Below are 12,428 nucleotides of genomic sequence, written 5' to 3'. Positions count from 1 at the left end.
CGAATATCGGAATGCTGTGAGTAAGTATACAATGGCATTACAGCAGAAGAAAGCCCTAAGTAAAACTTCAAAAGTGAGACCTTCAACTGGAAATTCTGCATCCACTCCACAAAGTCAGTGTCTTCCATCTGAAATTGAAGTAAAATACAAGATGGCTGAATGTTCTACAATGCTAAAACAAGATAAAGATGCCATTGCTATACTTGATGGGATCCCTTCAAGACAAAGAACTCCGAAAATAAACATGATGTTGGCAAACCTGTACAAGAAAGCTGGTCAGGAGCGACCTTCAGTCACCAGCTATAAGGAAGTGCTGAGGCAGTGCCCATTAGCCCTTGATGCCATTCTAGGTTTGCTGTCCCTTTCTGTAAAAGGTGCAGAGGTGGCATCAATGACGATGCACGTGATCCAGACCGTGCCTAATTTGGATTGGCTCTCTGTGTGGACCAAAGCATATGCTTTTGTGCATATTGGTGACAACTCGAGAGCAATTAATACCATCTGTTCACTAGAGAAAAAGTCCTTACTGAGAGATAATGTGGACCTACTGGGAAGCTTAGCAGATCTGTACTTCAGAGCTGGAGACAATAAAAACTCTGTCCTCAAGTTTGAACAGGCACAGATGTTGGATCCTTATCTGATAAAAGGAATGGATGTATGTGGCTATCTCCTGGCACGAGAAGGGCGGCTAGAGGATGTGGAGAACCTTGGCTGCCGCCTTTTCAATATTTCTGATCAACACGCAGAACCCTGGGTGGTCTCTGGGTGTCATAGCTTCTATAGCAAACGCTACTCCCGAGCCCTCTATTTAGGAGCCAAAGCCATTCAGCTGAATAGTAATAGTGTTCAAGCTTTGCTATGTAAAGGAGCAGCACTTAGAAACATGGGCAGAGTCCAAGAAGCAATAATCCACTTTCGGGAGGCTATACGTCTTGCACCTTGTCGCTTAGATTGTTACGAAGGTCTCATCGAATGTTACTTAGCCTCCAATAGTATTCGTGAAGCAATGGTAATGGCTAACAATGTTTACAAAACTTTAGGAGCAAATGCACAGACCCTTACCCTTTTAGCCACCGTTTGTCTTGAAGACCCAGTGACACAGGAGAAAGCCAAAACTTTATTAGATAAAGCCCTGACCCAAAGGCCAGATTATATTAAGGCTGTGGTGAAAAAAGCAGAACTACTTAGCAGAGAACAGAAATATGAAGATGGAATTGCTTTGCTAAGGAACGCGCTAGCTAATCAGAGTGACTGTGTCCTGCATCGGATCCTAGGAGATTTCCTTGTAGCTGTCAATGAGTATCAGGAAGCAATGGACCAGTATAGTATAGCACTAAGTTTGGACCCCAATGACCAGAAGTCTCTAGAGGGGATGCAGAAGATGGAGAAGGAGGAGAGTCCCACGGATGCTACTCAGGAGGAGGATGTGGACGACATGGAAGGGAGTGGGGAAGAAGGGGACCTGGAGGGCAGCGACAGTGAGGCGGCCCAGTGGGCTGACCAGGAGCAGTGGTTCGGCATGCAGTGAGGCAGGCAGCAGCTCCGTGGCCGCACTGGCCTGCCCTGCTCTGAGCACTTCCATGGACTGAAAAAACCTGTAGGAGCCCACTCTCTGGGAGGACAGTGATTCAGCATGTGATTGTAGGAGTGGTCTCTGCCCCTTGCTCCGTATTTCTAGTAGCAACTTCATTTTTAAAAACTGAGCCTGACCAACCTTCCATATATCTCCATCCTCCCCTGCTTCAGCCAGGGAGGACCGAGTGAGCCCTCTGAGAGGCCCCTGGATGTGTCTGGGCTTCTGGGATAGAGTGCTTTTTATAGAACTACTAAATCTGAAAGCTCGAGGAATAGACAGTGTTTTGTCTGTGATGTTGTGGGTGGGTTTAAAGGAGCGACCTGTCACCCAGAGCAAGAGTGTCATCTCCCAGCAGCAGCATGGGCTGGCCCTTTCAGAGAGGGTTTCCTGTCCCAGAAATCATTATCCTCAGTTGTCCAAACTTCCCTAGTAACCTTGTCCTTCTGCAATGTTATTAATGCCTTAAGCTGACAGTTGCTGTTTTGCAGAACAGTTTTCCTATTTGCTAATCTGGTAACTTGCCTATGAGCCTGGGCCGAATCTGAGAAACAAGTGTGACCTAGAGCATGAACAGAGGCGCAGTTGGGGTAATGAATAAAACTGTTTTTTGTACAGTAAAAAAATAAAATAAAAAAAATAAAGCATTGGGGGAGTTCCCTGGTGGTCCAGTGGCTAAGACTCGGCACTCCCAACGCAGGGGGCCTGGGTTCGATCCCTGGTCAGGGAACTAGATCCCACATGCCACACCTAAAAGATTCTGCATGCCGCAACTAAGACCCAGCGCAGCCTCAGTAAATATTAATATTAAAAAATAAAATAAAGCACTGGTTGGTCAATCATAACATCCTGCCTTTCCCTTATGCTTTATACTTTATGAGGGGCTTTCAATGTGTGAGTAGCTCTCAACCCTGGCAGTTCTGAATTACCTGGAGAGCTTTTAAAAATATCCTGATGCTTGATCCCAATGACAGAGATTCTGACTGCTTCAGTCAGGAATGGGGCCTGGACATCTGTATTTTTTAAACTTTCAATTTCAGAATAGTTTTAGATTTACAGAAAAATTACAAAGATATAGAGAGTTTCCTTATGTTTTGCACCAGCTTCTCTGTAATTAACATTTTATGAACACTTTGTACACCTGAAGGACAGACGTCTGACATGGGTTCAGTTCAAGGTGTTAGCAGGGCTGCGTTCCTCCTGGAAACTGTAGGGGAGAAGCTTCTTTGCCTTTTCCTGCTTCTAGAGGCCGCCCACATTCCTTGACTCATGGCCTCTTCCTTCATCTTCAAAGCCAGCAGCATAGCATCTTCCTCTGACCATTTTCCCATAGTCACATCTCCTTTTGATCCCAATTAAGAAAGCTTGTCCACTTTTAAGGATTCATGTACCCACCTGGATAATTGACATAGGATAATCTCCTGTCTCAAGGTTTTTAACCTTAATCATATCTGTCAAGTTCCTTTTTTTTTTTGGAAACTAATTTTTTTATTAGTTATCTATTTTATACATATTAGCATATATATGTCAACCCCAACCTCCCAATTCATCCCCCCCACCCCCACTTCCCCCCCTTGGTGTCCGTATGTTTGTTCTTTATATCTGTGTCTCTATTTCTGTCTTGCAGACCAGTTCATCTGTACCATTTTTCTAGATTCCACATATATGTGTTAATATACGATATTTGTTTTTCTCTTTGACTTACTTCACTTTGTATGACAGTCTCTAAGTCCATCCACGTCTCTACAAATGACCCAATTTCGTTCCTTTTTATGGCTGAGTAATATTCCCTTGTATATATGTACCACATCTTCTTTATCCATTCATCTGTCAATGGACATTTAGGTTGCTTCCATGACCTTCTGCCAAGTCCCTTTTGCCACATAAGGTAACATGTTCACAGGTCCTGGGATTAGGAGGTAGACATCATTCCACCTACTAAAGAGGGAAGGGGGACACGCTCTTCATCGTTGTTCACCTTTAGTTATTGTCTCTCAATTTAAAAAAAAATTAGTTATTTACTTTTATTATTTATTTTATTGGCCGTGTTGGGTCTTTGTTGCTGCACGCAGACTTTCTCTAGCTGTAGTGAGCGGGGGCTCCTCTTCGTTGCAGTGCTCAGGCTTCTCATTGCAGTGGCTTCTCTTGTTGCGGAGCACGGGCTCTAGGCGCTCGCAGCTTCAGGTGTTGTGGCACACTGACTCAATGGTTGTGGCTCATGGGCTCTAGAGCACAGGCTCAGTAGTTGTGGCTCACAGGCATGGTTGGTCCGCGGCACGTGGGATCTTCCTGGACCAAGAGCTCTAACCTGTGTCCCCTGCATATGCAGGTGGATTCTTAACCACTGCTCCTCCAGGGAAGCCCCTCAATTATTTTTTTAACCCGGATGCTGCCATATTGCTTATTCCTCTAAGGGCTCCTGGCCCCTGGCACTCACCTCATCCCTCCCAGTGATGAGGTCATTGTCCTGAAAGAAACCTGAGCAGGAAAGCCTGCCCACTTCAGGGGTGGCCGGGACCTCCCATCACAACAGGTGAGCTCATCAGACTATTCTAACAGACCTGCTCCTATGTGAAGAGGAAGCTGGAAAATGGAATTCTGTTCCAGAACCTTCCATTCAGAGCCCTCAGATAACTCAGCCTGCTTCCATCTGCTAACATACATTTATCTGATGGAGTGGCACTAGCTTTTTTTGGCATTTGTGTTATTTTTCAAGGCCAGCCCGATGTGGATGAAGGAGCCTCTGACTAGGACTGAATAATTTCATATCTCTGAGCTTCGGTTTTCTCACCTGTAAAATGGGGATACTAGTGCTGATTTGATTAACAGCCGCTTAAACCCAGTGCCAGGCACATGATTAGCACTAGACAAATGATACCTGTTGGCGCTATCATTGCCCTGAAGCGGACAGTTTTCTGCATAGCACCTGCCTCAAGTGCTGGGTTTAGTTCCCTTTCTCCTACGGGAAGGAGCTGGGAAATTGTTACAGGGAGACCTTGGAGATATTGCAGGTTCAGTTCCAGACCCCCGCAATACAGCAAATACCACAATAAAATGAGTCACACAGATTTCTTGGTTTCCCATGCATAAGTAAGTTGCATTTATACTATACTGTGGTCTATTAATTGTGCAATAGCATTATGTCTAAACAAACAATACACATACCTTAATTAAAAAATACTCTATTGCTAAAATATGCCCACCATCATGTGAGCCTCAGCATGTCATAATCTTTTTGCAGTAGTCAACATCAAAGAACAACGAATGGTCCAGTGGTTAAGACTCCACGCTTCCAATTCAGGGGGCATGGGTTGGATCCCTGGTTGAGGTGCTAAGATCCCACATGCCGTGCAGAGGCGTGGCCAAAAAAACCCCCCCAAAAAACAAACAAAAAAAATCACTGATTACAGGTCACCATAACAAATATAATAATAATGGAAAAAATTGAAAAATTATGAGAATTATCAGGGTCACCGGTGACTCAGAGACATGAAGTGAGCAAACGCTGTTGGAAAAATGCAAATATTTACGGAAAACAAGTGGTGGATGAGACCCTCCCTTTTAGAATCAAAGGGTAATTCTTGGACCATGAAAACAGCTGGGGAAGGGATGTCAGAGGTTCTTCCCCAGTTCCCTCTGGGGGGCGAGGGCCAAGAACACATCTCTGTGACAAGGCTGGATCCCTGCTGGATCTGCCTTCACCACAGCTAGAGAATCACCTGGCCCAGCGGGGTGGGGCTCACCCCATCCAAATCCCTCCCTTGGTACGGGGGACCGAGGCCTGGAAATGGGGAGGTCGTGCCCAAATGAGGTGAGTGGCAGAGCCAGTATCTCCAGTGGCCTCAGCATGTGGAGGCAGAAATGGAAGCTGCAAAGAAGAGGAGACTTCTTAGCACTTACTGAACATCTACTGTGCTATGTGACTTCCCCCTGTCCTCAGTGTCTCTAGGAATTATGGGTTATTGCTACTCCACTTTTCAGGTGGGGAAACTGAGGCTTAGCATGGTTGGCTTGTATGGTGTGCGTCAGGTCCCCACCCCAGAGCCCACTCCGGTTCCGTCCTGCTGGGCTGTCGGATCTGGGCACAGTCCACTGAGATGGGGCATTGAGCCATTGTTGTGTTTTCCACACCTTTCCCAGACACGGGCACCCACTGGCCATCCCTGGATGGCAGAGAGCCTCCACTTCCTAAGTTCCTAAGTTCGAGGCAACTGGTGGATGGTGTCGGGGCAGCTCCCTTCTCTGCTTAACCTTGAGCTTTTCTCAGCTCCCCATCTCCCTCCACGTGCAGCCACACCGTGAGTAAGCCACGGGACCCGGCAAGGTCTGGGCCCTGGCTGATTCCACCAGCCACACTAGCCTTTTCTTTAAGTCTCACGGCCACTGTTTCTGCTGTGCTATTCCCTCTGCCTGGAAGGCTCTTTCACCTTCTAATTCCTCCTCATCCTTCAGGTCTTGGTGTAAACGCCCCTTCCTCAGAGAGGCCCTTTCCCAGCCCTTCTGACTAGGTCAGGTCATCTGGCCTCAGAACACACTGGATTTTTCCTCCATAGTGTTCACTGCAGTGTTAAAGAAATGATTTTAAAAATTAACATTGTGCCCACACTGGACCGTGAACTTCATGAGAGCCAGGGACCTGGCTGTCTGGTTCCTGCTGTGCGTCCCAGCCTCTGCTATACTGCTTGGTACACAGTGAGTGATTAATAAATACCTAGAGTGGGTGAATGAAGCTGTGACCAGTAGGACACTATATCCTCATGGTCAGGGGGAGAAGGGCATGGGGACATGGGCTAGAGGACCACGCCTCTGCCGGAGAGGTTTGGCACAGAACCTGGACAGTGTGCAGGACCGGTTCCTAATTCAGTGCAATCTCTGTTGAGCAAGCATCTGAGATGTTCCCAGGCTCCTCTATTCACCACTCATCCTGTCTCCTTAGGTGTGCCTCTATTCCGCCCTCATCGGGACAGTAAAGTACTCACATTACTGGCCTGGGTCCTGCAGCAAAGCCAGCTGCCAGGTGCAGTAGGAGTGAGGGACAAACTCCCAGAGCCCGTAGTGGAATTAGAAGGTAGGAGGGGCTTTTTGTGTGTGTGTGGCCTCAACCTAGTTTATTTTCTTATTTTTATTTTTTAAATTTTTATTAGAGTATAGTTGATTTACAATATTGTGTTAGTTTCAGGTGTACAGCAAAGTGAATTTGTTATACATATACATATATCCACTCTTTTTTTAGATTCTATCCACATATAGGTCATTACAGAGTATTGAGTGGAGTTCCCTGTGCTATATGGTAGGTCCTTATTAGTCATCTGTTTTATACATAGTAGTGTGTATATGTCAATCCCAATCTTCCAATTGACCCCTCCCCCTCCCAGAAGGGACTTTTGAAATCATCGTGCTGGACCCACTCACTCAACACATGGGGAAACTGAGGCTCACAAAGGGAAATAGAGTCTAGAAACCAGTCAACAACAGAGTCAGGACAAGATCCTGGGTCCCTGCGAGGTGGGCCTGCGTGCTTTCCACCCAGAATTACTGAGAGCTGGAGGGGGGTGCATTTCTAGAATCATCAACATCCTCACCTTCAGCATCCCCACGTGACTTATGCCGAGTGCCAACCTGTGTCCCAGGTGGAGGCTTAAATCCTTAGGTCCCATCGCCTTAAATATTCTCAGTACTTTGAAGGAGGGTCTATTAGGGTACCCATTTTACAGATGAGGAAATTGAGGCTCAGAGAGATTACGTTCTTTGCCCGAGGTCACACAGCTGGAAGTGATAGCTATGGTAGTTTGTTGTGACACTGTCTTAAGTCAGTGACATAGTTGGGTTTCCCTATAGTGTTTTTCCCCTGAGGCTGCCCCTCTGGGTAGAAGATGAAGCGGCGTTTCTCCCTTTACTCTGTGCTGTTTACATGCCCAAAATACTATTTTCACTCAGCAACTGAAAAAAAAATGTTCAAATATTTAGCTGTAGTATGCGGCAGTGTTTTCCTGGGATGGCAGGGAGGGGGCCTGCTGGCGAGTGTCGCCTTTGCGTTAATTAGGGAGAAGCGGCAGACGGGCCTGCGAAACAGCAAGGCGGGTTGGCATGGTGGCTCTTCACACCCAGAGGAGTTGGCTCAATAAAGCCAATTTGGCACATTTAATCCTGCTGAAAACCTGGCAGTTGGAGAGGTGACATCACCAGAATCAATTACCCCCACAATTGCCAGTCCTGGGTAGAAATAACTCAAGAAATCGATTCGTAATAACCATGCCATTCATTGAGGGCTGCCTGCCTGCCAGCTCACCAGCTGCCTGGCTTCCATTAACCCGTTAAGCCTCGCATCAGCCCTGAGAGGTCGATACCATTATTACTCTTCTCGTTTAGCAGGTGGGATAACTGAGGCTCAGAGAGGGGAAGTGTGGTGGGCTGAGTGACGGCTCTCCAAGAGATCAGGTGCTAATCCCTGGAGCCTCTCAGTGTGACCTGATTTGGAAATGGGGTCTTTGCAGATGTGATTAAGGACCTTGAGATGGAGAGACCATCCTGAATTATCTGAGTGGGCCCGAAATGCCATCACAGGTGTCCTTATAAGAGAGAGACAGGGGACTTCCCTGGCGGTCCAGTGGTTAGGACTGCACGCTTCCACTGCAGGGGGGCATGGGTTCGATCCCTGGTTGGGAAACTAAGATCCTGCAAGCCTCGAGGCTCAGCCAAAAAAAAAGAAAAAAGAGGGAGACAGAGAGAGACTTCACACAGAGGAGAAGCCCATGTGAAGAAGGGGGCAGAGATGCAGTGATGCAGCCACAAGTCTAGGGAACCTGGAGCCACCAGAAGCTGGAAGAGATAAGGAAGAGATTCTCCTCTAGAGCCCTCCGAGGGCGTGCAGTGCTGCTGACACTTTGATTTTGCCCCAGTGATACAGATTTCAGACTTCTGGCCTCCGGACTGTGGGAGAATAAATTTTGGTTGTTTTAAACCACCAAGTTTGTGGTCATTGGTTACAGCAGCCACAGGAAACTTACACAGGAAATGACCTGTCCACGGCCACATAGCTATAAAGCGAAGATGCTGGGCTTGAAACATAGTACGTGCTCCATAAACGTTACCCGTTGTTATTATTATTATGACCACGTGCACGTGGGGAGGCTGATTTATAGAATGAAATGTCCAAAAGACCATGAACTTGGTCTACTTTATCCACCCCAACAGACACAGTTAGGAAGGGACAGTTTGTGTAACCTGGATTTGATGATTCGGTTTGGGAAGAAGCTATTAACACGGGGTGGAGCCCGTTCAGGAAAATGGTGAAACTTTGTAGCAGGAACACCTCACTCCCATGGAGTCAATGCCAAGCACGAGAATTAACTCCACTGGCCAAGCTGGTCCTGCAAATCGATTTGAGAGCAGGTTTGCAGCTGATGGAGCAAGTGTGATGGCCCAACAACTCAAAAAGATGAGGTGGCTCCTCTGTGTCTGGCAGTATTTCCCCCACGACACTTTATTTTTTGTTGACCACCTCCTCTGTCCTCTTTGGTTCAGAGTAAACACTCAACACATACGTATTGAATGCGTGAAATCTGCCCCATTATAATAAGCTAAAGGTAGGGATTGATAGCCCATAGCTAAAGCCAGCTGGCTAAGTCTATGGGGCTCCTCTCCTTTCCCTCTCCTCCCTTCCCCTCCCCTTCTAGTCTTCTATCCATTAGGTGGGTCCCAGCAAGGTAAACATCAGCAACGAGGGGAAGGGAGAGAGGGCGCGTGCCAGCCCACAGAGAGGTGTCATAGCCCAAATGAGATAAGAAGAGGGTCTGCATGGAGTGAGGGTAGCCTAGCACAGGGGGCCAGAGCTTGCGTGGGGTGTAGACGGTATTCTTGTTGGAGAGAGCACAGCATCAACAATAAGAAATCATTACATATGGGGGTTGGTCAAATAAGTGAACCCACTGAAAACAATGAGAATACTAGGTTTCTCAGTGTCGGAGCAGGGAGTTACCAGCATAGAAAGACTAGAATTAACCCCATGTGAGTTAGGCTGGAATTGGACCTGTTAGGGTGAACTCACGATTTTCAATATCGATATACTGTAGAAATAAATACAGATAAATAGAGATATAAATGTGTGTGCACGTGTGTGTGTAATTCAGTCCACTGAGAGGATCTAGGGACAGTGACACCCCTCAAATCATAAGACATTTGGATGTTGGTTTCCAAATACTAAAAGGAAGCTGGGTTCTATGGAAAAGTGGCTGATTTTTGAACTAGGGCAGAGAAAGTACAAGATGAGCCTGGAATATCTTGTGTCAGACAGTAAGGAAGTGTTTAAAGAATGATGAAGACATGTCAAAAGGACACAGAAGCCAGCTTAAAGGGGCTATCATGGACCAGATCAAGGATACACTGGGCACCCAAATAAATAATAACAGTAATGGATTGTAACCCATGGAATCAAGAGTCTGTACTGATGGAAATAAAGGGAAAGTTTGATGAGAGATGGGATATTTACCTAGTCTCAGAGTACCTCCCTATAAAATATTTGTTAATTTCTTCAACATGGAGAAGACTGGAAGACCCCATCTTATTCAAGTGATCACAATAACATCATCCATCATCCATAATAGACAAATTGAAGTCACCTGTCATCTGTTTTGATGCAGTAAGGACACAGCATCACCTCTGTGATAGTTCATGATATACAGAATCCACAACTTGCATCTAATCTATGATGCACAGTCAGAATCTAACTGAGAGGAAACATCAGAGAAACCTAAACTGAGGGACATTCTCCACAGCAACTGCCCTGCCTCTTCAAAAGAGTCCAGGTCACGAGAACCAAACGAAGACTGGGGAATGTTCCAGAGTGAAGAGACGCCAGAGACAGGACAACTACGTGCAACATGAGATCCTGAACTGGACCCTTTTGCTACAAAGGACATCCTTTGGACAAATGGCGAAAGTTGATGAGCTCTGAGTATTAGATGGTAAAAAATGTATCTGTTAATTTCCTGCATTGATGGATGTATTGCGATTCTGTAGGAGAACATCCTTGTTTGGAGGAAATAACTTAGGGAGTATTTAGGGTGATGGGGCATTATATCAGCAACTTAGGCTCAAATGATTCAGGAACAAAAAGCTATTTGAATTGTGCATCTAACTTCTCGGTAAGTTTGAGATTGTGTCAAAAGAAAAAAATGTTTTGTGTTGCTTACCTAGTGTTAAAATTTTTGTTTGAAATTAGTTGCCAACATCTAAAAATCAAGAAAATTTGCCCTCAACTGTAGATTTCTGACTTAGCTTGAGAAATCTGAAAAACTAGGAACTCCAGGCAATGAGTTGTGCCACAGTGCCCTTTAGATGGTCTGTGTGATCCCCAGTTCTCCACAGTCCCCTCCACTCCTTATTGTGTAACACTCAGCCCACAGCATCCATTTATGCTGCCAACCTGGCCCCTGGGACCAGCCCAACCCCTGTCATAAGCTATGGGAATCCATTGAGCAGGCACTTAAAACATTTGTTGGATGGGTGAGTGGGTGGATGGATGGGTGGGTAGATGGATGGACAAACTTTCAAGACATTGCATTAACCCAGAGCAATGACCTATCTCAGCACATCAAACCCATGTTCCATGGCAAGACAGTTCTCCCAGACTTGAATTTTTTATATCAGCCATAGTCTCTAGTAGTTTGGCTGCGATGGAGCAAGTTGAGAAATCAGGGCGTCATCTGGGGCTGGAGGTCCCCATGTCGGTTGTGATCTCTCTGTGGAATTAATGGCAGTGTCTGAAATGTAGGTGGGGTTCTGTCACGGGGTCAAAGAGCTGGGCAGGCTGGTGAGGGAGGCTTCAAGGAGATGTTATCTTAGGATGCCCGAGGGGGTGAGGTGGGGTGGGGTGGGAACAAGCCAAAGTTGATGGCTTGGGCTCCTATTAGTGGGCCAGCTGACTTGATGGGACTTGTCAGGGTTTGGATCATGAGTAAGAAGGGATGATAGCCTTGTCTCCCTCAGACCCTCTCATTTCCTGACTGTATGTGGGTCATGTCCTTGGTTTGGAATAGCCTCTTCTCCCATTTACCCTGTGAAAGATTAATTCAAAAATATTGAATTAGGTCTGGCGATTATTTTTCTGACACTGGTGATTTCTCTTTGCCTTTAGGATAAAATTCAAACTTTACACCACCCTTTACCTAACCCAACAAGCCCTTGCTCACCTCCCTGAGCTCAATTCCTATCCCTCCACTCCTCTGCCTTTTCCTCTCACTGGCTCCACTCCTGTTCCCTGCCCTGGTCCCCACAACCAAGCTTTTAGCCACCTTAAGACTTTTGCACATGTTCAGCCACTCTGGCTGTCTCCTACTTCTCCCTTAGGTCTTGGATCAAGGTCACCACTTTATAGGTACTTACTGCCTGTGTAACTCTCTACATCCTATCCCAGTCATGTCCTCAGTCATCACCTGTCACCCTGCCTTGGTGTTTTTGTTTTTTTGTGTGTGTGTGCAGAGGGCTGGGGGGTGAGTGGGCCTGTGTTGGATCTTCGTTGCTGGATCTTCGTTGCTGCAAGTGGGCCTTTCTCTCCAGTTGTGGCGAGCAGGGCGGGGGTGGGGGTTGGGGGGAGGGCTACTCTTCGTTGCGTGCGTGGACTTCTCATTGCAGTGGCTTCTCTTGTTGCAGAGGATGGGCTCTAGGCATGCAGGCTTCAGTAGTTGCAGCACTCGGGCTCAGTGGTTGTGATGCACGGGCTCCATGGCATGTGGGATCTTCCAGATCAGGGATCGAACCCGTGTTTCCTGCATTGGCAGGCAGATGCCAAATCACTGCGCCACCAGGGACGTCCACTCCGCCTTTTTTTAATTTTCTTCATTTACATTTATTATAG

The 12,428-nt window shown here is 46.6% G+C and overlaps 1 protein-coding gene and 1 long non-coding RNA gene across 2 annotated transcripts in view; both read left to right on the top strand.

Moving 5' to 3' along the window:
• LOC130858354 (anaphase-promoting complex subunit 7-like) overlaps positions 1-1,626 on the top strand; it is a 1,759-nt gene extending 133 nt beyond the window's left edge. Inside the window, 1 exon segment of the mRNA XM_057744672.1 lies at positions 3-1,626. Coding sequence (XP_057600655.1) covers positions 3-1,528 — 1,526 coding nt within the window. The 3' untranslated portion in view covers positions 1,529-1,626.
• The window catches only part of LOC130858357 (uncharacterized), a 15,839-nt gene extending 3,411 nt beyond the window's left edge, over positions 1-12,428 (top strand). The window contains exon 3 of the long non-coding RNA XR_009055043.1: positions 12,224-12,428. This is a non-coding gene — a long non-coding RNA (uncharacterized LOC130858357). The remainder of the gene's footprint in view (positions 1-12,223) is intronic.

Source organism: Hippopotamus amphibius, chromosome 8 (assembly GCF_030028045.1).
Source record: "Hippopotamus amphibius kiboko isolate mHipAmp2 chromosome 8, mHipAmp2.hap2, whole genome shotgun sequence".
Classification (NCBI taxonomy): Eukaryota; Metazoa; Chordata; class Mammalia; order Artiodactyla; family Hippopotamidae; genus Hippopotamus; species Hippopotamus amphibius.
This window is presented reverse-complemented; position numbering and strand designations above follow the sequence as displayed.